This window comes from Boleophthalmus pectinirostris, unplaced genomic scaffold (genome assembly GCF_026225935.1).
Source record: "Boleophthalmus pectinirostris isolate CB_2022bp ecotype Guang Dong unplaced genomic scaffold, ASM2622593v1 HiC_scaffold_21, whole genome shotgun sequence".
Classification (NCBI taxonomy): Eukaryota; Metazoa; Chordata; class Actinopteri; order Gobiiformes; family Gobiidae; genus Boleophthalmus; species Boleophthalmus pectinirostris.
In genome coordinates this window covers 17,058,237-17,080,806 of record NW_026571175.1, presented here as the reverse complement: position 1 = coordinate 17,080,806, position 22,570 = coordinate 17,058,237, and the positions used below count along the sequence as shown (strand labels likewise).

General features: G+C 37.3%; 1 protein-coding gene across 1 annotated transcript in view; it reads right to left on the bottom strand.

The window, feature by feature from the left end:
- csmd2 (CUB and Sushi multiple domains 2) overlaps positions 1–22,570 on the bottom strand; it is a 228,716-nt gene that overhangs the window by 70,766 nt on the left and 135,380 nt on the right. Inside the window, exons 7-14 of the mRNA XM_055157502.1 lie at positions 20,978–21,055; positions 18,363–18,450; positions 17,256–17,380; positions 13,423–13,544; positions 9,973–10,076; positions 7,036–7,148; positions 3,459–3,641; positions 226–416 (exon numbers count right to left, since the gene is read on the bottom strand). Of these exons, the coding sequence (XP_055013477.1) occupies positions 226–416; positions 3,459–3,641; positions 7,036–7,148; positions 9,973–10,076; positions 13,423–13,544; positions 17,256–17,380; positions 18,363–18,450; positions 20,978–21,055 (1,004 nt within the window). The remainder of the gene's footprint in view (positions 1–225; positions 417–3,458; positions 3,642–7,035; positions 7,149–9,972; positions 10,077–13,422; positions 13,545–17,255; positions 17,381–18,362; positions 18,451–20,977; positions 21,056–22,570) is intronic.

Genomic DNA, 22,570 nt, shown 5'->3' with positions numbered 1-22,570 from the left:
AAAATACTTATAATTTAAAAAATGTAAGGTAGAGCTGTTTTAATGTCATACTATGGAGCAATAACATTCATACAAACAAGCAGATGACACCAACCAAAAAGTTACATAGTGCACCTTTAAGCTGTTTAAATTAATTGTTGCTTAACCTGTACAGTGGCTGATGCTAATGGCTAATGCTTTTTCTTCTTCTAACAACAAGGGAAAAACATATAGCTAACAGCCTACCTTTCCGCCATCTTTTATGGAGAGAAAGTCGAACTGTTTCTCCATGCTCAGGTCATTGAAGGCCAGGTTGATGCGGCTCTCTGGGTTGGCGATGATCAGCCACACACAGTGCATGTTGTTGCCGTACTCTTGAGGGTAGTTAGGGGAAAGCAGCGCCCCCGATGGAGTGGTGAAGTTAAAGAAGCAGGAAACTGCAAAGAAAGAAAATAATGTGTTAAATAATGTGGGTGTTACTACTACATAGTTGCGAGTTGCAGTTGTGTTCGTACTATGAAATCTGAACGTTTTTGCTTAAAGGTCCTACACTATAGAATAGAATTTGACTTTTGTGAGATTTAAAACATGTTAGAATGTCGTTAGCTCATTAAAAAAATCCTGGAGTTGTGTTTTGTTTCATTCACACATGTTTTAGTAACGCTTTATTATTAGCCTGTCTCCAAAGCTTAACATGTTCTGTTCCACCTTGTGATGTCATGAAACAGTAGTTTTCAATTTAACACCTTTTGTTCATTTGGGATTGGCAATTCCAGCGCTGAAATTATCCACATGATTCTAGTGAAGTAGTATGGGGATTAAAAACACAGTGGACCCCATGTCGTGTTACCACATGACATCACAAGGTGGATCAGAGTGTTTCCTGTTTGAAAGAAGAACTAGGCTTTTGTGTTAAACATGTGTGAATGAAACAAGGTATGTTATTGATGGGGAAACACCATTATAACATAGATTAGAAAACTCTGTAATATAGTAGGACCTTTAACTTAAGTATCTTCATGGAGATAAGCAGGTGTTAGGCCAAGTTACAGGTCAGATCTGTGGAGATATGCCCCCACTTAGAGCATGATTTGAATTAATTTTTGAGAGATAAAAACTGTATTATTCCTTACATGCAAGCTTAATGCCATTCTGTAAAACATTCCAGGCTAAGCATAAGCAGTAACATCTCCATGGAGACAATCAGGGAGCATAGTGCGCCTTTAAATTGTTGTATTATTATCAATATCACCTTTGCAAAGATGGCAACTGTTTTCGTCTTAGATTTTTACATGACTGATTAGCCTATACACTAAAGAGGACAATTAGCTTTGTCCTTGAGGTAAGTAATTCCCATGATACCCAACTAATCGAATCACTTCCCACCTGTCAAGGATTTATGGTCCAATTTAAAAGACATAATTTCTTAACTGTAAACTTGTACATTTATCTACATAGTTAATTCATTCACCCTTGATTTTTTTCAGTCACAGGTTACACATGATTAGAGTCTGTCCCTGTGGCTTTGGGCCTCAAATACAAAGTTACAAGTAGATCAAGTAAATCAAGTGCTGAGATGAGTTACACACATCATATGCATTTTAATTTTAATTTTATGGCCATATTTATTTTGGTCCTTAAATCTGCACTGCGTAACTCAAGTATAGGGTCCGCTACCTGCTTTACTTCTTGGAGATGTTATTGCTCTGTCTAGAATGTTCCACAGTAGAGATACATTACAGATCAGCTCTCTGGAGAAGCAATCCTATTCACAGAGAGAATTATTGCATTTTTGAGCAAAAAAACACCTGTAAAGAATAAATGCATAGACGTGTTTAATGTCATGCCATGGAACATTCCAGGCAAAGCAATAATATCTCCATGGAGACCAGGATATGGCGGACACTCCACCAGAAAATTTGCGCAGTGCACCTTTAAGTTTGAAAATACCTTTGTATTTGACAACACTGGAACAATAAAATGTGCATAATATCCATTCAAAAAACAAAGACTTTAATGACACTTCCTGAGACGTCCCAAATCTCATTACAATAATCACGCACAGCGGCAAAAACAGGGCCTGCATTGTGTTCAAATGATCAAAATAGTTTATTCAAAAAACAACTACGCAGCATGGCCAAATCGAATCCAGGGCCTGAAACCTCTCCGTTACTTCGCTTTCCGATGTTTATCTATGCGCGCTATTGTCCATCCAATTATCTTATCAATCATACAGGCGGGGGGATGATGTGCCTAGTCAGCTGGCTCTGCCGTTTACCATGGGCTCCTAACACAGTGTTTGTCTTTCATGCTGTTAATTGGCTAATATGCCCTCCTATTGTTTTCAAATCCACAGCCTCTGCTCTGCAAACTGTAGGGATAATCTGACCATTTATTATGCAGCACGCCCGGCGCACATCGGCACAAACACATAATCAAGAGGCGGAGAGATACAGTGCTGCACTCAGGCGTATTGTAAATGTGCTGTATACTTAATGAGAGGCTGTGTGATATATGTGTAATGTGGTATGATCTGTTAAGAAAATAATACAATAAAATACACAGTTAGAGATACAAATAATAACAGCCCCCAAAACATAAGGTAAGTCAATCTGTAATTTTTCTGTTGGAGTGTCTGCCACCTGCTTTACTTTGCCTGTACTAGGCCACAGTATGGGATTTAACAATATTTATAGGTGATTCTCCATGGAGCAGGTGGAAGATCCCCCACCAGAAAAGTTCCCCAGTGCACCTTTAAAGTAAACAAGGTAAATAAATAAATAAATAAATAAACTCAATGCTGTTACCTCAATTAGTATGCTGTCTGTGTCCTTCCTATTGCCATACTATTACTCTGTTGCAGAGTAAAGCGTATTGCTATTTTTGATGTGTGCATTTTATTTATTTATTTATCTGATTGAGATAGAGCATGTTAATGAACAAACATGACACAACATGAATGTAAACACACCGGATTGTAGCCTAAGGCTAATTTCCATCCGTTGTCCCAAAGAGCTGGGGTCACTCCACTCATTGCACAGTTCCCACAGGAAACTGCAGGTTTACAACATTTACTTTTATCTGCAATCATTTCCAACTACTCAGACAAAATGAAGTGCTGAAAAGAGATGAGTGCTATGTTAACTAATCCATGTGTTCATTGTGAACACAATTTGACTGCTGAACAAATCCAGTGAGGGTTTATAGACATAAAAACTGTGTAGGCAAAGTCCGTCTTTTTACCAGCGACACAGCAATCTGGGTAAAATGCAAATTGAGCATATTTGAGTGCTCAGAGAAGAGAACTTTGGCTTGATGTATTCATAAAACAAGGGTAAACAAAGCAAAATACAACTGTTTTTGATGAGAGGACAACATTATAGCATGATTAAAAGCTTTAAAAAGTAAATTTTGCATAATATGTCTCTTTTAACCTAGAGACCTATAACAATAATGAATGTATGCACTGGCCCACTTACAGACACAGCTGGGTTTCTTAGCGGACCACTGATTGTTCTTCTGACAGGTGATGTTCTTCTTCCCCACCAGCTCAAATGCCGGCAGACACTCAAAGAACAACTTGTCCCCATGTCTGAAGCCTGTGCCTTCTCTTTTACCGTATGCAGGTATCCCCGGGTCTCCACAGCTGCCTTGGTCAATCTCTGTTGGAACATAACACAACCATAAGGGAATTTTAAGAAATAGCAAAACAGACCCCAGTATCAAATTTGAAGTTCAATCTGCCACATAGCCTCTAGCGGATATTGACTCCTGTGTATAAGTTAAATTAAAACTCTGTATCCAAAATTGAGACATTGCACAAACATGCTTCAAATTCTCCAACCCCAGAGTCTCAGTACAAATCTTTCTATGAACCAAATAGATTTTTATTTAATTACTTTATTGGCAAACTAAATCGACAGTTTGCGTTTTTGCAGTCTGCAGAAATCCTGATGAATTATGCACCCATTTGGGGTCTTTTGAACTGGACTAATGCATTCCCCGATAACTATTAAGGCCTGAATAGAAAGAACATTTAGACAACAATAAATATAGCTATTGATTTCAACAAGCAATAGCAATTAACAAACTATATGTATGTGAATAAGCATTGATGGGTTTTTACTGCTGAGACACTATTAGCAAAGTATTTTAGCTTCAAAATGTGAATTTAACTATATGCAATAAATGACAACATAAAACACACACAAATAGATTCACTCTTTCTTGTTTAATTCTTCCATCATGCTCAGGACTATCACTGACAAGACTGTTGACTAGTTATTTTCCATTACAGTAATCTTGTCCCAGTTTTCACATTTCAAACTTGTTTTTGGATTAAATCTATTCAGGAAAGGCTCAATTTTGTCTATTATATGTGCTTTCAGTACTGATACTTGCTCAAATGAGTATGTAGTTTTGATACTACTTTTGCTATGGATTAATATTTGGATATTAACACTTTTAACAATCCTACATCAAAGTGTATTAGGCTGCTATAGCAACTACCATGACCAAAACTATTTGTTCTTCAACACCTACAAGGTCATTAGAGGTCAACTCTTTCAGGGAATCTTACAGATGTCAGCAGGCAGAGGTTACCACACGGCCTTAAAACTTCCTTCATCACAACTAAATATTAGTAATTTATTTAAATTTGGTCTAAATCTGCAATAATTTTGAGCTAATTTTAAATATTTAAATACACAGTCGTAATACATTTCTCTAATAACTATCTACTGTACTACCTCTACCTGTATTTTAAGAATTACATATTGCTCTCTTGTCTTCTTCCTCAGACATCTGCTAAATGGCTAACATCTGCCTCTTCCTCACTGTAGCCGTATAATTATGTGCCTTCTTTTACTTTGTGACAAATGTTCTCAGATGCTGTAAAAGCTTACGCCTGCACTTCCACACTTACACGTATGACCATCCATATATTTCTCAAAACTACACGGACCAATTTCATTAACGAAAGATTTATGCAATGTTTAATATTCTGGTCACTCCTCCTGCTGCTATCCCATAGTAGCAACTCACAGATGGGAACACAGAGGAATCCCATGGAGGCGTCCGGGATCGGGGAATGCTGAGAGGGAATCAGACCATCCATCCAGGAAAGCATGGCAGGTGCTAATACAGTTTTAAATTGCACTGGGGGTGATGCAGGTTGTGAATCCATACTCAGCTCTAATGATGATCATCAGTTAGGACACGTATTTAGAGCTCTCCACTGCGGGATATGTATGGCTATCCTGAGGCAGCCCCACTCACAAGACAGCTCCACTGATCTCACACAGGAGTCACCTTAGAGAAGAGTCAAGTTTGGCTAAGAGGACACGCTGTACACTCATCAGATAGACTACACTCTGGTCTAGTCATTGGGCTGTTCTATAGACTTATGAAATAACAGAAACAAAAAACGAAATCCACTCTCCATCCATTTTCCAACCTCATGTAACCCCAATTACTGTCACTCAGACTTAAATTATAGTTTGTATGAACTCAACTTGGGGTTACTAACTAAAAGAATACTGTAGAAGAAACTTACATAACTGAGCAAACTACAACACAGGAAAAATGTTTAAATGAGACAAAATATGTGTTTTTTTTTTTTTTTTTCAGGTAATTTGTATTAAACTTTTAGCTCACTTTAGTTTTAGCTCATTGTAAACTGAAATATTCAGCTGAAATTTGAAAGTAAAAGTCGGTCTATGGACATTCTAAAAATTGCAGAACTGAGAAGCCAAGCCTGTTTATAGTGATATTTCATAGTAAGCAGTTCTTTATTATATGTTTTTACTATTGAAAAATGGAACAGAGGAGCGGACGTAGATAGAGGAAGGTGAAAACAAAAATCTTCTGTGCACTCAAGTGTTGAATACATGACAATACAGGATTACTCAAACAACACATGAATCAATTGACCTCTGGGTATGCTACTGAAACTCTACCAGCAGCAACATTAAACCAGCATCAATATTGTGGCATTTGTGGTTATTTTATTCTCCAAACATATTAATAAACAAATGCAGCATAACCGGTTACAGTAGTCTTGAAGCAAAGAAAATGCTCTTGCGCTCTTAAGCTTCCACTCCAAATCTTTCTATCACCTGTCCACAAAACCTCTTAGCCAGAAAACACTGCCTGTAACATTTCATGTGGTGTGTTCTAACCCTATTGAAATACTTCAGATGGAAAAAAATTAATTTAGTTTCAATAAATATACCATTGCAATTTGTTTTCAGTCTGAAGCATCTAAGGTCAAAGGGCGCACGCTGAAAAGACAGTGCTGGTAATTGCACTTGATGATGGAGCCTAAAATACGAGTAAGCGAGAATGCAGATGAGATTTTGGGTGTTCCAATCTGGGAGGTGAAGTGGTTCAAAGCGTTTCTTCTTCCCCTTCATTAAGTACGACTCGTTGTTTTAATTACTCTTTGCTTCAGTGTGCTGCTCTACTTTCACTGTTATTTTTACTGATGAAAAATAAGCATTTGCTAGCAGGGGAGACAATTCACTGTGCGTGTGAGATGAGTAGTTATCAAAATGTGGGACTCCCTGAACTCATAAACACAAAAGAAATCGTATGCATACCATCTCTCTAAAGGTTTAATATAGGCTTGGTTTACTGTAAGAGATAAAATATGCCATCATCCAGGAGGTAGGAGGCAATTATGTGTTTAATAGAATTGTTCGACAAAATAACATAAAAAATAAATGAAATGCGCTGATGACAGTTAGCTCTTTTAAAATGTGTTTTGTTTGGTACGTAAAACAGTTGAGTTCACATTGATAAATGTGAAAAGTTTCACGCAAATGAAACCTTTAAAAATAAAAAGTATCATAAAGGTCAAACATTTTTTAAAGGCAAAATACAATCTGATATTCAAGTCATGTGACCTTTGCCCACAAGTACTTTACAGGGGAAACAATCATTTAATCTAATAACAAAGGAAATGTTTTTTTTACTCATTTTTTGGAAATGGAAAGTGGAAATGAAAGTGGAAATTATAAAAAAAAAAAAAATTAACTTGAACTTGAATTTCCTTACCCTCGTATGAAACCTTGAAGCCCAAAGAGCCGCTGGTGTCGTCAGTTTTAAAGTTGAGCCACATCTGGTGACTGGTGCTCACTACAAGGTCTGGAGTGGTGGTTCCAGACAGGCTGAGGAGAGAGCAGAGTAAAACGCCTGTTCAGGAGATAAGTCTTCAAAGTAAATTGGAATACATTTGATTTCTTCCATCTCATTATATCAGCTGCTGTTATTATGCAAAGGGTTTTTGGCCTGTTCCACTAAGTGTCACTTCATAGCCAAAGGGCCTGTTTCTATGGCATCATTAAAGACATTACAATTCTAAGGCTACAAAGGAAACACCTGAATATGTTAACTTTTTAGACAATGCTTTAGGAGCTAGTCCTAGTGCGAAATTCAGAATGACATGTGTTGTACTTTTGAGAGCAAATAATAAATGCATGTAGTAGTGAATGTAGTACTAAATAATATAAGGAAGAACAGAATTGCACAAAGTTGGGATAAAATACTGACTGCAATACTATACTAATACTAAATTATGGCTATGATACTAAAAGTCTTTGTTAATTCATTTCGTATGTAAAGTTCATATGAAACACAAACATTTTAATCCTCAAAACAGTGAAAATGTCAAATGTGTCGCATAAACCAAGTTTCCTTCCTCTGAACAAGCAACAAAACTATAGCGCTGTATCAAAATAATTCAGTCAAATTTACCAAAAGATGCTCTTGATGATATATATCGATATAGCAGCCCACGATATCGATGCTGTATCATCACATTAAAAGATACAATATATCGATACTTTTGCACACCCCTAATTATTAGTCTATCTACATCTATCTAAATCTAACTTTCTATGTCTAAATCTAGTCTATCTTCAAAGCTCAAAATGCTCTCTTCCACCTTGTGATGTCATGAAGTTAACAGCTAACTTTTATTCAGTAGAGACCGGTAATTCTATAGGCTTAAATCATCCCAGTGTTTCTAGTAAAGGCATATGGAGTTTAAATACACATTAATGCACTTCCCATATTACCACGTGACATCACAAGGTGCAACAGAGTGTTTTCAGTTTGAGAGAAAAGAGTAAATATGCAGGATTTGAGTGTTAAACATGAAACATTTTAACATGTGTGAATGAAACAAAACAAGTCCGGGTATGTTTCTGATGCGGAAACAGTATTATAACATAGATCAGAAAATGGTGTAATATAGGCCTTTAAAGTTAGTTATAAAGGTGTGCACGATTACTTCACAGGTGGTAGATTATGTCTGTAATAAACCAAAGCTGTCCTGAAGCAGACTCACATTAATGAGGCTAATCCACTGGCCCCTTCAACCACCACTAGTCACTCACTTACACACCACATTTTTACATATACTTGAACATGTGTGAAGTGCCTTGCCTAAGGACAACAACCATACTTCTGTAATAAAATATAGTGGAAAAGAACATTTTGTACTAACTTACAATGCACTACTTCAGTGAGAGAAAACTACCTTCCACCTCTTACAAATAGCAGGACTGATAACTACAATATTTGCCAAATTATGACAGAAACTGAAAATGTTTACAGTGTTTATGCCTTAGTCTATAGCTGCACATCAACATCCATTCATCTTGCAGCTCCTCTCCTTTTTCTAACCAGGCAAAACAATAATGTGTGAAAATGATTCTATAAAACTTTATTAGGGCGCTAAATTTACACACAATTAATATCACCATGCACAACTGTAATAGAGCCATCTGGCAGAGCAAACTCTATTAGGGGTATCTGTGTGCAGTTATCCTTGCTACTCCCCATGACAGCGGACTTGTTTTGAACATTGAAGAGTGATGATTGACAATGTGGAGCAGCATCTATTTTTCATGCGCTGCTGCATCAGGTGGTGATGAAATAAAAGGGAAAGAGGAGAGCTACAGGGGCTGGGAGGAGAACAGGTGCAGGGGAAGCAGAGAGACGGTTCTGTGGAGCATGAGAGGCAAAAATGAAAATGACTTCTAAAGACCGAGCTGGAATGAAGGGAGGGAGTAAACGCCAAAGGAAGTTAGTGGAGATAAAAGTGACAGACCTCCTAAATGTGATGTCCATAATATTATACAGGGAGCTGGGGTATTTTCAGATGGCTTTTGTGGCTGCAAAATCTGCCGGTGCAATTTTGGAGACTACATGATTTACAATAGACGCATTTAATATAATATAGTAACATTTTCTCAGTCTGCACAAAATCTATATAAATTTGATATAGGGCATTTTTTAAAGTACATTAAATATATGTACTTTTACACAAAATACGACTCTTGTGAGCTTTAAGCCATGTTGTTACTACATCAAAGACATACCCAGAGCAGCACTTTCTTTCATTCACACATGTTTCAGTATCCTTTATTATAAACCTGTCTATATTCCCAAAGTTCAATCAAGTATGGCAGCCAGCCATTCACTTAAACACACAGTTGTAATTGGGTTTCCATGTTTTTTGTAGATTATTGACTTATATTCATTCCCTGGAGCTTGATCTTAACCTAGACCATAGGCACTGCCTAACCTAAACCTAACATTAATCTATTTTAACCCATATCTAAACTGAAACCATGTTATTGATTTCATAATAAAAGATTTACATTACAGGGACCTGATTTTGTTCCTCATAAGGGAGGCAGGTCCCCATAAAGACTTTAGTGGCCACAAGGCGATAAATACCCACCCACAAATACATTCATACAGTTCATAAGTGGAAGAAGGTTCTTGCACAAGGACACACCCACACTATGCACTAGACAGAAGTGGGATTGAACAGTTGACCTTCGTGTTTGTGGGTGAATGCTCTAACCACCAATTCATTTACTATGGATTTTTATGTGACATGGACAAATAGTAGAAGCATATAGGCCTATAGCAATTACTAAATCATTAAAAAAGAGGAAAAAGAGGTTAAAAAGGACTTACACATGAAAGACTGTCTTCTGATCTCCCACCACCTCACCATCCCCCACTGTCAGGGTGTCATAGCCTCTCTCCAGGTCAAAGTCCTCAAAGTTCAGCTTGATCACCTGTGGACAGACAGGGGACACAGAGGGGACATGGTTAGGACAGGTGAAGAGGACAGGTGCAGCAGAGTTCAAACTCCAGGTGCAGAGGAGGGGCCCTGTGACACCTGTCAGGTCCCATTCCTCACGCCGTCCAGTCATCGATCAATCTCTTTGAACAAGGTACTGGCACCTTTCCAGTCTCAACTATCTAACCTGTACTGTGAGTTCAGTTTGGCATTCCTTAAAACTGATGAAATAATTAATACTACAAATATTCAGTGGTGGAAGAAGTATTCAATTTTGTTACTTATAAAGCTTCAAATGTAGTGATGTTTGTGAATTTTGTGTTGCTGTTTTATTCATATATTTATGTCTGCTCAAACCATGACCTTAATTGATGCAAAATTCAAATTTTTTGAGTCAGATCCTTTTAAAATTACATTATAAACAAGTATGAAAAAGCTATTCTGCTTCAGTATAAGGTTAAACATAGTGACTCCAGAAAAAGGTATGAATAACAAGATATACAATTAGCTTTAGTAGTTTGTTGACCATGGTATTTGAAGATGAATATAGAGCCTTGAACTAGAATTCAGACAATTTTTCTTTGGTCTGCATGGCAATTAATGCATTATTAGGCATAAATATTTTGTAGATGATAAAAGATGGATTAAAAGAATAAGGTAGAGCAAAGTAAGAAAAATAATGAATCTAATAACTTGTGTTTAAACACAAAAGAAACACGGGCAAGGCCAGTGCTATCAAACTAATGGGAGTGATAAAGTAAATTGTGCATATGAAGAAGTCTCCCATAGGAGTCATATGACATTCAATAAACAGTCTTTATCCTGTATTTGAAAATGGGCCAATGATTTCTGTCAAATCCTCAATGTTTTCAGGGGGGCTGCTAGAGCTAATGAAAAAGCTTATTTAAATGCAAATTGCATTCTGTCCTATGTTAAACCCGGCGCCTAATGAAAATTGCCAAGGTGGAGAGAAGAGATGAATTGTGGGTTGGAAAATAGGTCAGATGGTTCGATAAAAAGAGTTCCAGAGCACAAACTCATCTCCTGTCTGCCAACAGGTGGGACTGGGGATGGACCCAAGAGGATTAAAAGTGTAACCATGAGCTCAAATCTGCCTAACGGATTAACACAAAGCATAATAATGTTGCTCAACAAGTTTAGATCCTAACTTAACACCCAGCATGACAGAGAAAGTTGGAAAGCACAATCAAGTTACAGCTGTACTCTCATGGACAGACTATAACAGAAACAAATACTAGTTGTTTTACAACAGTTAAACTAAAGTGAAAATGAGGTATAAACTTAAAAAAAAATTACCAAGAAAACAATACTAAAATATATGTTTTGAGAAGGAGCTACAAACAGATATGTTTTAACATAGTTTAATATGTTCTCCAGAGCTGTGGTTTCAGACCTTTATATCCAAGTCCTCCTAACACAGGTATTAAGCAAATCTGTTTACTGCATATTGCCAATGATGACTGTTAAATGTGGCTATGGATGATATTGATGTTCAAAATCCTCCAAAATGTCCTTAAGAATGTAACATTAACTTTTTTTTATATACTGTTCAGTTTACTTTAAAAAAAAAAATGAAACCCTTCCAAACACCCCCTGGTAAGTGCTTGCATATTCAAGTCTTTGTCTCAGCCCATCTTTGTATATGGGAACATTTGCGTCAACTTAGAGCTACTTTTAGCAACAGGGGACATCATGAACAAGTGGTGAGGAGCAGCATCCATCATGATGTCAAGAGGCAGAGAGGGCTGCGTCAGAGTGGTCCTGACTGACCCCACAGTCCTCTGTCTGCACTGGCCTGGGTCGGCAGGAATAGAAGCATTAGCCCTTCTAAACAGCGACAACAGGCTCGCTCCATCTTCATCTGGGCTCGCACACAGAGGCAGAGCCAGTCCAAAGAGCACTTTCGGCTCTGGCTCAGACTACCCATGGGTGTCATAGAGAAGTGGGGAGGGTGTACTCTAGACAGGAAGGAAAAGCGAGTAGTAATCTAATCTCTAAACATTGGCACAAATTTGACCTGAACTGAAAGTGCTATAACTCTGAGAACTGACATATGTCTTGTAACGAGGATGGTTCCAGTGGTCCAAATACTGTATCTCCTTAAGTGCTGGTGAAGTGCGGGAGTTAATTGGTTACGCTCATGATGTCCAAGAATTTGATGATATAATTTTGAAGAAATTACCAAATAGAAAATCCAACACAGATTGTATTTTATTGTTATGGATTGGGTCCACAGATTTGCCATGTCCTAAATTAACATGGATATTTCCAGCACTTTTGTTTTGCCTCTATAGCAAAAGTTCATTATGGTTAATTTTCTGTACTACTCTAAGATGCTTAATTTTAAGTGCAGAGATGCAGTATTTATAAAGATATTAACCACAAAGTAGGTCAAAACATAATATAAACAGAAAATTCAACAATAAAACCCTCACCTGCCTTCCATCTTAATTCTGAAATATGAACAGTGTATCACATATGAAGTTATCCAAGTTATGTATTGTACTGTATATTGGGTAACCATTGGAACGTACCCAAACCACAATATTACTTAAATCATCATAGGTTAGATTAGGTTTACCCATGATAGCACAGTAGAGAAGTGTGGATTCACCTCAGACAGCTTCGCCTTCACAACAAATGAGCAGATTTGTAAAAACCATTTAGTCTGAGTTTGCAGAAAGAGAGGGAGCGCTGTGGCGGGCCGAGGCAGCTGGGTGGCCTTGAACACAACTCCAAAGTCAATGGCTGTGACACTTCATGATCTCCTCTGAGCGCGCTCCCAAATCTCCCCATTACTCCCCTCTCCACAGGTGTCTACCACAGCTTCCTTTGTCTTGCTCTGGCCCACTGCCAGGCCTCTCTCACTTTTTCTTATCGCTCACATTTTTCCAGGAGCAAGCTTGAGTCGGAGTCGAAGAGAGCTGAGCTACTCCCTGAAACTGTCCTAGAGCAATTATGAAACAAATGAAACCACAGCCCCCCGGAGTTCCACCGTTAACAGGTGACAGTCTGGAAGTAATGCTTTTTTAATTTGCAAATAGTAGGAGGGAAATTCAGAATAAACTGTTAGAAAATAACATGGCTGTGAACATTTTGTTTTCACAATTCTAATAATACATTTCTACTGTTTAAAACATAGTCCTAGTTTTTAAAATGAATACCTTCTTTCTCTTTACAAATATTTATTAACAAACAAGAGAGTTATCAACAGTTAAAACTATTTTTGCATTTTGGGTCTCTTTTAGTAGGGTAGAGTCAGGGATTTTGGTTTCACTCATCCTGATTTAAATTATTAACATAAAATGAAGTGTATTTACCTTGGCTGGATCAGTAGCTGTGATGACCCATGTGCAGTTAGCGTTGTTGTCATACTGCACTGGATAGTTTGGTGACGTAATCACACCACCAGGTCCTTTCAGCTGTCCTCCACACATGGGCGCTGTGGACAGTGAAGAATGTAAAATAAACTCTGTTAGGCAAAAAAGTAAAAATTTGCTTAAAAATATACCACCCAAATGATCACAAATTTGTGGTTTAAAGGTAGGATATGTACTGTAGCCTATACTCTTACAGTTAAAAAAAATATATACTAATCACAATTTAGCCTTAATCTGAGGATATTTCAGTATATGCACAAGTCATGGCTCATGTGAAAGTTCAGATCCTCCAGAATTCCCCCACTGAGCTACAGAGGCTACACTACCACTAATTCATGAGTGGATGCATGTGCCGGGGTTTAGGTAGTGAGGATCCAGCCTTTTAGATTCAAACCTTCTGGATTTAGACATTAAAACTGGTAACCTGAATGAGAGACTGGTGTGAGACTCATTCTGCTTTCTGAATGGATAATCCTTCAAAACAAAGCAAATAAAAAAACTAACAACTTGTCCATAATATCCAATGTTTTTTCATTAGAAATACATTCAGAAAACAGTATTTGCTGTCATATCTAGAGCCACATGTCATGTTTAGAACAATAGAAAACGATTAAGGAGTTATTACATATCACAGTACATACACAAATGTAAAATAGCCTGAGAGGACAAAGTGACTTTCATGATCTGGACATAAGGTTATGTGCATGCAAAAAAACCTTAACCACCCTTTAAATTTAATCAGGTTGTTGCAGGGCCTTTGCTGCATACGTGAGTGGGAAAAACTTTAATTCAGTTGAAAAGCTAAACCAACTTTCTTAATTCTAATGAGTTACGTCTGAGAGAAGTCCTTTGGGTGCTTAAGCCCCATACTGGGGTGCAAACCTACCCATATAACCCCTATTAAATTATTCAAAAAAGTGAAAGAAGAAATAGGATAATTAATATAAGTGGTGATAGCAGGGGTGACTTCTGTGCAAAATATCTCCCTGTATTTGCTATACAGGTAGAAAAGTCAAGCAGCAGCAACTCAAGTCTTTAGAGAGAAAGATGTAAAAAGAGAGCACATTTGAAGACAACCATTTTCTCCCAGCTGCTTAATTTAATGAGGACTAATGTTAATTTATAATACAGATCTTCAATTATTTCAATGTGATGTTTAATCTCCATTGAAAGGGACTGAAGCAGAACAAAAGAGCGTCTCCAAAGGTTAAATGAGGAGGACGGAATACAATATTCTTAAAGGGCAATTTCCCTCACATTACCGTCAATGTGCCTACTCTCGAACAGGACTGAAAATGGGGCACACATGAAAGGATCTGAGGTAAAATACTGTGTTTTGTATACCTTGTTGTGTTTTATATTTATTTATTCAAACCCCAAACTTCAAATTGTCTAATTGTGCTCATTGCTCTAGTTTTAGGGGATTATAAAGCTTTCTGACATTTTAGTGGAAATGATTGTGGGAGGAAGAGCATGTGGTGTAAATTTATAACCCGAAATGTTAATGATTTCTTGATGGTTTTCAGCAAAACCTGTCTTGCCCCAGCACAGATACATTGTATAAGCAGCTCTTGAGATAAAAAAGTTATAAAGTCATAAAGCATTTTACTATCTAATGATCAGGAAAAGCACTGTTTGCATGCTAGTTGTTGTTAGCATTACCGTAATTGCAAAATTCCACTCTAGCATGTGAAAGCTGTGAAAAGCACTTCTAAACTCATCACCATAAATAATTAGAATGGTAGGTAAGCATAAAGTAAGAAGGAATAACTGCAACTCCAAACTGTGTTCCACATTATTCAGGCAGTAAAAATCAGGTACAGTGTCTTCAATAAGTCTAAAATCTTTGGTAAGTTTAAATCTGTAAGTAAATAAATAAATAAAGTGGATTACTGGCCATTTATCTGATCATGTATAGTGAAGGTAGAATGTTTTGCAGGCAGTTGGCGATAAATAAAGAGCACTCATGTTGGCTGGGACGAGGTGAAAGACCCTATCCACGTTAGATCTCCCCACATCACGGCTCTCGCTGTAATTGAATCTCAACACAATTGGATTGGTCCACAGCAGCCAGCACACTGGATTTAGATATGGCTCAGTGTGACGTGTGGAGCGTATGCCTCGGAGGATGTTAAAGGGATTAAATGCACACATTTCACATTTGGATGCATCTCTTGGTGATAGGTGGTGCCAAAAAGCTGACAGCTCAACACATTTGCCTTTTAATCTTGTGGGGAGATGCTGTGTGTGTATCCTGCCCCCTGTAGAGCGCAACATTATTTATTTGCATACATCGAACAAAAATGTATAAAGACCTGCAAGCATAACGTTATGTACTGTTGTTTTTATTATTATCATATCTAGAGATCAAATAATATGTTTTTTATGGCTGATGTTTATAGATATTGTTTAGAATTCAGAGATAAGTCTTTCCTCACAATTTTGTGCACCCCCCCCCAAAAAAACAACAACAAAAAAACAACAACAAAGAAACGGTTTACTCTACTACCAATGCTATGGTCAGCCTTTTGGTGAAACACACTTCAGACAATGGCCTATGGCCAATGAGCCTTTGTGTAACTCTGAGGATGTAACATGAAGTACAGAAAAGTTTTTTTTTCACAAAGTACATGTGTTCTTTTTAAATGGTTTAGCACCTGCTATATACTGACAGGATAATACCTTCTTTGTTAAGACTTATTGTTACCAGAGTACAAAGAATAACTGACAGCTAGTAATCTCTTTTTCTTTAGCAGAATACAGTGAGATTACTATGAATGAATAAATTTATAGCCTGACTCAAATTGATAGGCCAGCTACGGGTTACAGCCAATCATTATGATAGAAAAGCCTGAGGGGTTGGCATTTCCACAGCATATAATCACGCTGAATTTCATTTTGAACATAACTGGGTACTTGTAATAGACGGGCCCTAGGTGGTCCAATACGGACTTTTTGAGCCAATACCAATATCCAATATTTGACTTGCTGCAAATAAAAAAAAGTGCCAAATGTCTGATACATTTTCATATTTTTGCAGCTGATGACACTGAACATTTCCTGTCTGAAGATCTGTTACACTGGTTAGACTTTAATCTGACTTTTGTTTTAACACAATCTGACTATAAAGAACTGACTTAGCTGGAATTACAACAGGTGAGCTGATTTGTGCTGTTTAACAGTCACTTTCACCTTTTTGTAGAAAATCAAACACCTAAAAAGACCACAAATGAATGATCATAGTCTCCTGAAAATGTAAAAAACAAACTTCACAACCTGATGCGATGTGCAGCAGTTTCATTAGCGGAATTCACACCTATTGTAATGTGATAGCGTTCTGAAGGGGGAGTGAGTTTGCACGGAGAGCAAAGGGAGAGGAGGACTAACAGTGTCAAAACCAAAAGTGAAACACATTAAACATGTTAATATGTTTTTATGGCAAATACAGTATTTTTCAAACAATAAAAGTTGCATGGTGATTTAAATATGTTATGTGTTAGCAATTAACTGAGATACAGTATATTTTCAATACTATATTGCTATTTTTTTAATTCATTTATATAATGAATATATATATATATAATATTTATGCTTTATTTGACACCTCTCTCTGGATTTTTTTGCTACTTATTTTTAGAATTTATTATGACAAAATATATTTTTTTCTCTTGTTTTTATAATATACTGTGATGCATAAACTACTATGTCCAAATAATTTCCCTTGTGGATCAATAAAGTTTGTCTAAGTCAAAGTCAGTTTGGATGGCCTGTACCTCTGCAGATGGGCCTCTCGTCACTCCAGCCCACGTAGCTGTCGGTCACCCGCAGACAGCTGATGCTTTTGGAGCCCTGCAGTTCGTAGCCCTCGTCACAGGAGAAGTGCACTGTGGCCCCGCGTCTGAGGAGGAGAAACCAGGGCACAGCCAGTCAGATACAGACAGAGGACGTAGGTTATATAGGCAAGAGTAAAGCACTCAAAAGGAAAAGAAATGTTGACCCTATTTATATATATCAGGTCATCTTTACTAAATATTTTATATTTTAAGATGATATATTTAAAGCACATGCATTAATTTAACATAAACTATCTAAACGGAAAAAGGTGACATAATATACTGTATTTATGTAGAGCCAACGCTTCATATTTTTGAGTGTGTGCATAAAGTACCAACTGCATTAAAAATGAAACTATACCACTGAACATATTACTCACTGATTATAAAGTGCACTCTTGTTTAAAATGAGTTGAGAAGAAAATCTTGTTTCAGAAAATAGCTAACACTTAATGTGATGGCATGAAAACACTATTTTGAACACAGCAAGTTGACTGGAAATTCTCACAAAAAAACAGAACAATGTACTAAATATATGATCTATAACTCACAAAAAAATGTATTTGATTGTATTTCATTTCCATTTCATTATATATTAAAAACATTAATCAAATAACTATCATATAATAAATAATACTGCTACTCAGTCAATACTACTTCCAAGAAATGGTTTATATTTCACACAAAATGTACTGAAACAAATTTGTCGAAAAGAGCAGATAATATTATTTGTGTTGTTTCAGTAATGCACCATGTAATGTCTATTTTCTGCATTAGCAATCTAACAATGGTCGACATGAAAAGCCGTGCAGAATGTGTTGTTCGGAGCGCATTTATGATTCATCCAAAACACTGCACAATTAAAATGTCAATGAACCATTATCCATGAATTATAAAGTAAAATGACAAATTTATTACTGCAACAGCAAAATGTTTTCATAAGCATAATACGGCCTTGAATAATAAACAACACTTTCATTCATAATAAAACTTGGGAAGGTGCAAGGATAGACGTTGTAGTAAGCTGGGAAAAAATTCAGATATTACCGGAAATCTGAGCCTTTTCTTTTGCCCCGATCTGGAATTCCTGGATCCGGGCACATGTTATGGCCCTGTGCTACCCCCATTTGAGACACTAAGAGAAACAAAAGAAGAGAAAGGAGAAGAATCATTATGGATCTGTCCTCAGTCTTTAGTTAGTGAAGTCAGTTTAAGCCTCTGGTCCATTAGAAGTCCACTAGTCCATAAAATGCAGGTTTGTTGATAGTAATTACCTGCCATGGTGAAAGGGCTTGAAGTGAATGCCGTGAAAGTATAAGATTGTCCAAGCCAAACCCTGCTATTTACGTGTAATGCGATTTCTCATAACAACACAGAACCACAGTACACCAAAAGGAAAGATTAGAGAGCGCACAAGACATTTTGTTCTCACATGTGGAGTGGAGAAAGTACATTTGGGTCTTGCGCTTTGGATTACACTGTTGTATACTGTTGCAAAAAGCTACCCCATTGAGTGTTTTCAAATGTCAGTTTTAAAAGCCATTTTGCTGTAGTGGGCTGAATAAACTCATCAAAAGAGGCTATTGTCAGTATGAGGATAGATGTAATGTAGCCGGACAAGAATCATTCCTTAGTAAATTAGATACTTACTCTAGTGTGATATATTCACTGTTTTGTGATATTTTGGAATAACAAATAATTATAGAAAAATGTACTATAAATTCATAATGACTCACTGCTGTGTCTTTGTTTGGAACTAAAAAGAGGCTCTTAATCCTTGAAAACTTATGTTAAAGCTTCTCTGTGCAACTTTTCTAATTTGGAGGGACACACCACTGGTTGATCTCTATGCTGGTCTGATTGGACACTGAAAAAAGTGTAATATACTCCAGACCCTTTAATACTCTTTAAATATATGCTTATTTTTTATTTTGATATTAATGCCACCGCTCTCACACAGGCATGCAAAAGTTGCACTTGCACTTTCCTGGCGGTGCTGGGTTAAATCATGTCATGGAGGACGCAGCAGCCAGAGGGGGTCAGGTAAACAGGACATCCCGCTGGGGCCCAATGACACCAGGAGAGGGGTCAAATGTCTGCGGGGCCAAATCAATGTGACACCTGTTCATTACCACGGCGACCAATGTGGAGCAAAGGCAGGCGGCCATGAATTTACAAAGAGGCAGCTCAGCATCGGTGCGGGTAACGAGAGAACTACGTGTAGGAGGATATGCAAATTTATAGGAATGCAGATGCATGATTCATTTAACCTTCTAGTAAAAAGAGAAAACAAAACAATCTATTACTACCAAGATGGATGATCTCAAGGGGTTATACTAAAATAAATGAATGTAAAGGGCCACTGCCTAACTTTTTTTGTGGAGGATCCGCTATCTGCTTGACTCCATGGAGATGATACAGTATGATTTCTTTATGGAAACAAGCAGTCGGCAACACCACCTCAAATTACAGCTCAAACCTGCGGAGAGGCAAGCCTTATAACTCGATACATATAACGCAATATGGTGAGAGATTTCAGACAGTCCACCTGAGGTAACATCAAAAGCAAAAGTCCAAATGATATTGTTCATACCACAAAAATGCTATTGTCTAAAAAGTTCAGTCACCAATACACTTCTAAGTTTGGCACCTAATGCTATACAAACTGAAGAATGATTCAAAAGTCAGAGGGAAAAATACACAAAAGATGAGTTTGTAGAATTTCAAGTGCATTTAAACCTTGTGAAAATATTATGTTATTCTCCTTTGTTCAGAATGCCTCTCACAAAGTCCATACATTTCAGCGTATAAGGAGCCTGCCAAATCAAAGGAGGCACAGGCCAACTACCAGTGAACTCACACACAAAAAGATACAAGAAAGACTGTTGGTAAAAAGAGCGACCATTGCATGTGCTACTGGAACACCATTCTCTGCTCAGACGCCATGTCCTTTGTGGCTGCACGGCTTTCAGTCAGCATGCACTTGTTTGCTCGGGCCAAAAGCGGACGAAAAACTTTGAACATTGAAAAAACAGTTGAAAGGAGGCGACAGAGCAAAACAACTTTTGTGAGTTCTGTTGTACACTGCAGTGGTCGTGTCTGCATTAAAGGCAAGTTTGAGGTGGGATTTTCGGCGCTAATGATGAACAGGCTGCAACAGAAATAAACACAGTCCAGTGTTGGACTGGGCGGAAACAAGCGTTTGAATGTAGACAGCTAAAAAGAAATGTGCCGGTATTCACAGTTGTTCATTAAAAATTATTATGGCTTAGTAATGACTTAATTAAGGCTTTAGGGCTATAGGAGTTAGGATTACGGAATTATTTAGGTAGTTCCTAGGCCTGAATAATTCTAAAAAGCTGTATATTAAGTATGAGTGAAATATTGCTTGTACGTTTGTAAGGCTAATTAAGATGAAGTGTAGATACTATAGTGTTACCAATGGGTCTTTTTACATATGGCATCTGTGAGCCAAGATATTGTATTTTGCACTCAATCACCGTATAGACAAATTAATAACTCAGGAAACATAAAATTATGTGTGCAAAAATAGAAAAAACACAATTCTAATATTGTATGTGGGCACGATGAAACTAATGCTATTGTACTTTATAAGTCATAGTTCATATAAAGGTCTGTTTTCTAAGTTTCCAAGTACTCACAAACTGATATCTTGTGCTGGTTGTCTTTGCTGGGCAGCATCTTCACACCTCTGGACTTTAACTCCGTCATCTTTTTCACTGTGAAGAAATATAGAAATACAAGATTAATGTAATATGGATATTGTAGCTAGCATCTGTAATGAAGAATAATACCCTTTCTACAATGCATAGAGCTTAACCACAGTTGCATTTCAAACCCAACAAGGTGGTAACAAGATAATTTCCCCAAATAGAAAGCTGTAAAAAAAACAGCTAATTTCACCTTAATAAAAAATAAGTCCTGAATTATTAAGTTTGATAAATATTGCACAATAATGGCCTCTAAATAAAAGGCTCATTAAAATGCATATTTATTCATCAGTTTCCAAACCACCATCAGCGTTATCTGTGCTCTCTTTCACACCCAGTTGCTCTAATTACTCCAACTCTTCCCCACAATGGAACTTTACTTGTTTTGCACAAATGTGTTTTCATCCAGAACCTGCTTTGGGCTGGATACTGAATGCAAATTAAAGCCTCACCAATCAGCCATAACATTATGACCACAATTAAAGACAATTACCTAGTTGTCCGCATGAAATCACAAGATTTTGTATCTGACATTTTCTTGAAATTTTGTAGAGTTTGGTACATTTCTTTTAGGTTTATATGGGCAAAAACTCATTTCCCAATACCGTTGAGCTCTATGAGTTGTCAGAATTTTATACCTCAATATCTCAGAACTACCCAGAACATAAATGGACACATTTTTATATAGTGCTTTTCCACCTTCAAGGCACTCAAAAGTGCTTCACATCAAGAAACCACTCACCCATTCACACTTACATTCACACAGAAATTCATACAACACTGTACGCGGACACTATGGGCAAAGTGGGTTAATTGTCTTGCCCAACGACACAATGGCAGCATTCATCTGTGGGAGCTCAAATAGCACCAGCCTGTGGATCAGCTGATCTGACCCCTCAACCAATGATACTTATGTTGAGGGTAGAATTCGAACCACCAACCTCCAGATATCGTATAATTCTATTCTAGTTTAGACTTGTAGGATGTTCAAAAAATGTAATATAATATGCTTGAACGTGTATCGATAAAACATGAACGGTGACTGAGAACAAAAGACTTCAGTCATTAAAGGTGCACTGTGTAACTTTTCTGTTGGAGTGTTCGTCAACTGTTGGTTGCTATGGAGATGTAAGTCCTTTCCCTGGAATGTTCTACAGTACAGTATGTCAATTAACCTTTTTAGGTATGAGTTCTGTAGAAAGACAGTCCCAATAATAAGCTACACATATTTCAAGGTATTTTTGAGCATAGATAATTGTAACTGGAATATTTCAGGTAAAGCAACGAAAATCTGCGAGACAAGCAAGTAATGGACCATCCAACAGAAAATGGGCATATAGTTCTCCTTTAACTTTGCTTCTTAGCGTGTTGAAAAAGCTTTGAGTTGCATTTTATAGCTCACACAACACGGGGGGCACTTGGGATGAAAAGGATAATCAACCATATTCACTCAGCATCACTCCAACCAATGAGCCGAGAGCTGGGAATCTTGGGAATTTCCATGAGCGAAGCTGTATGGGGCTG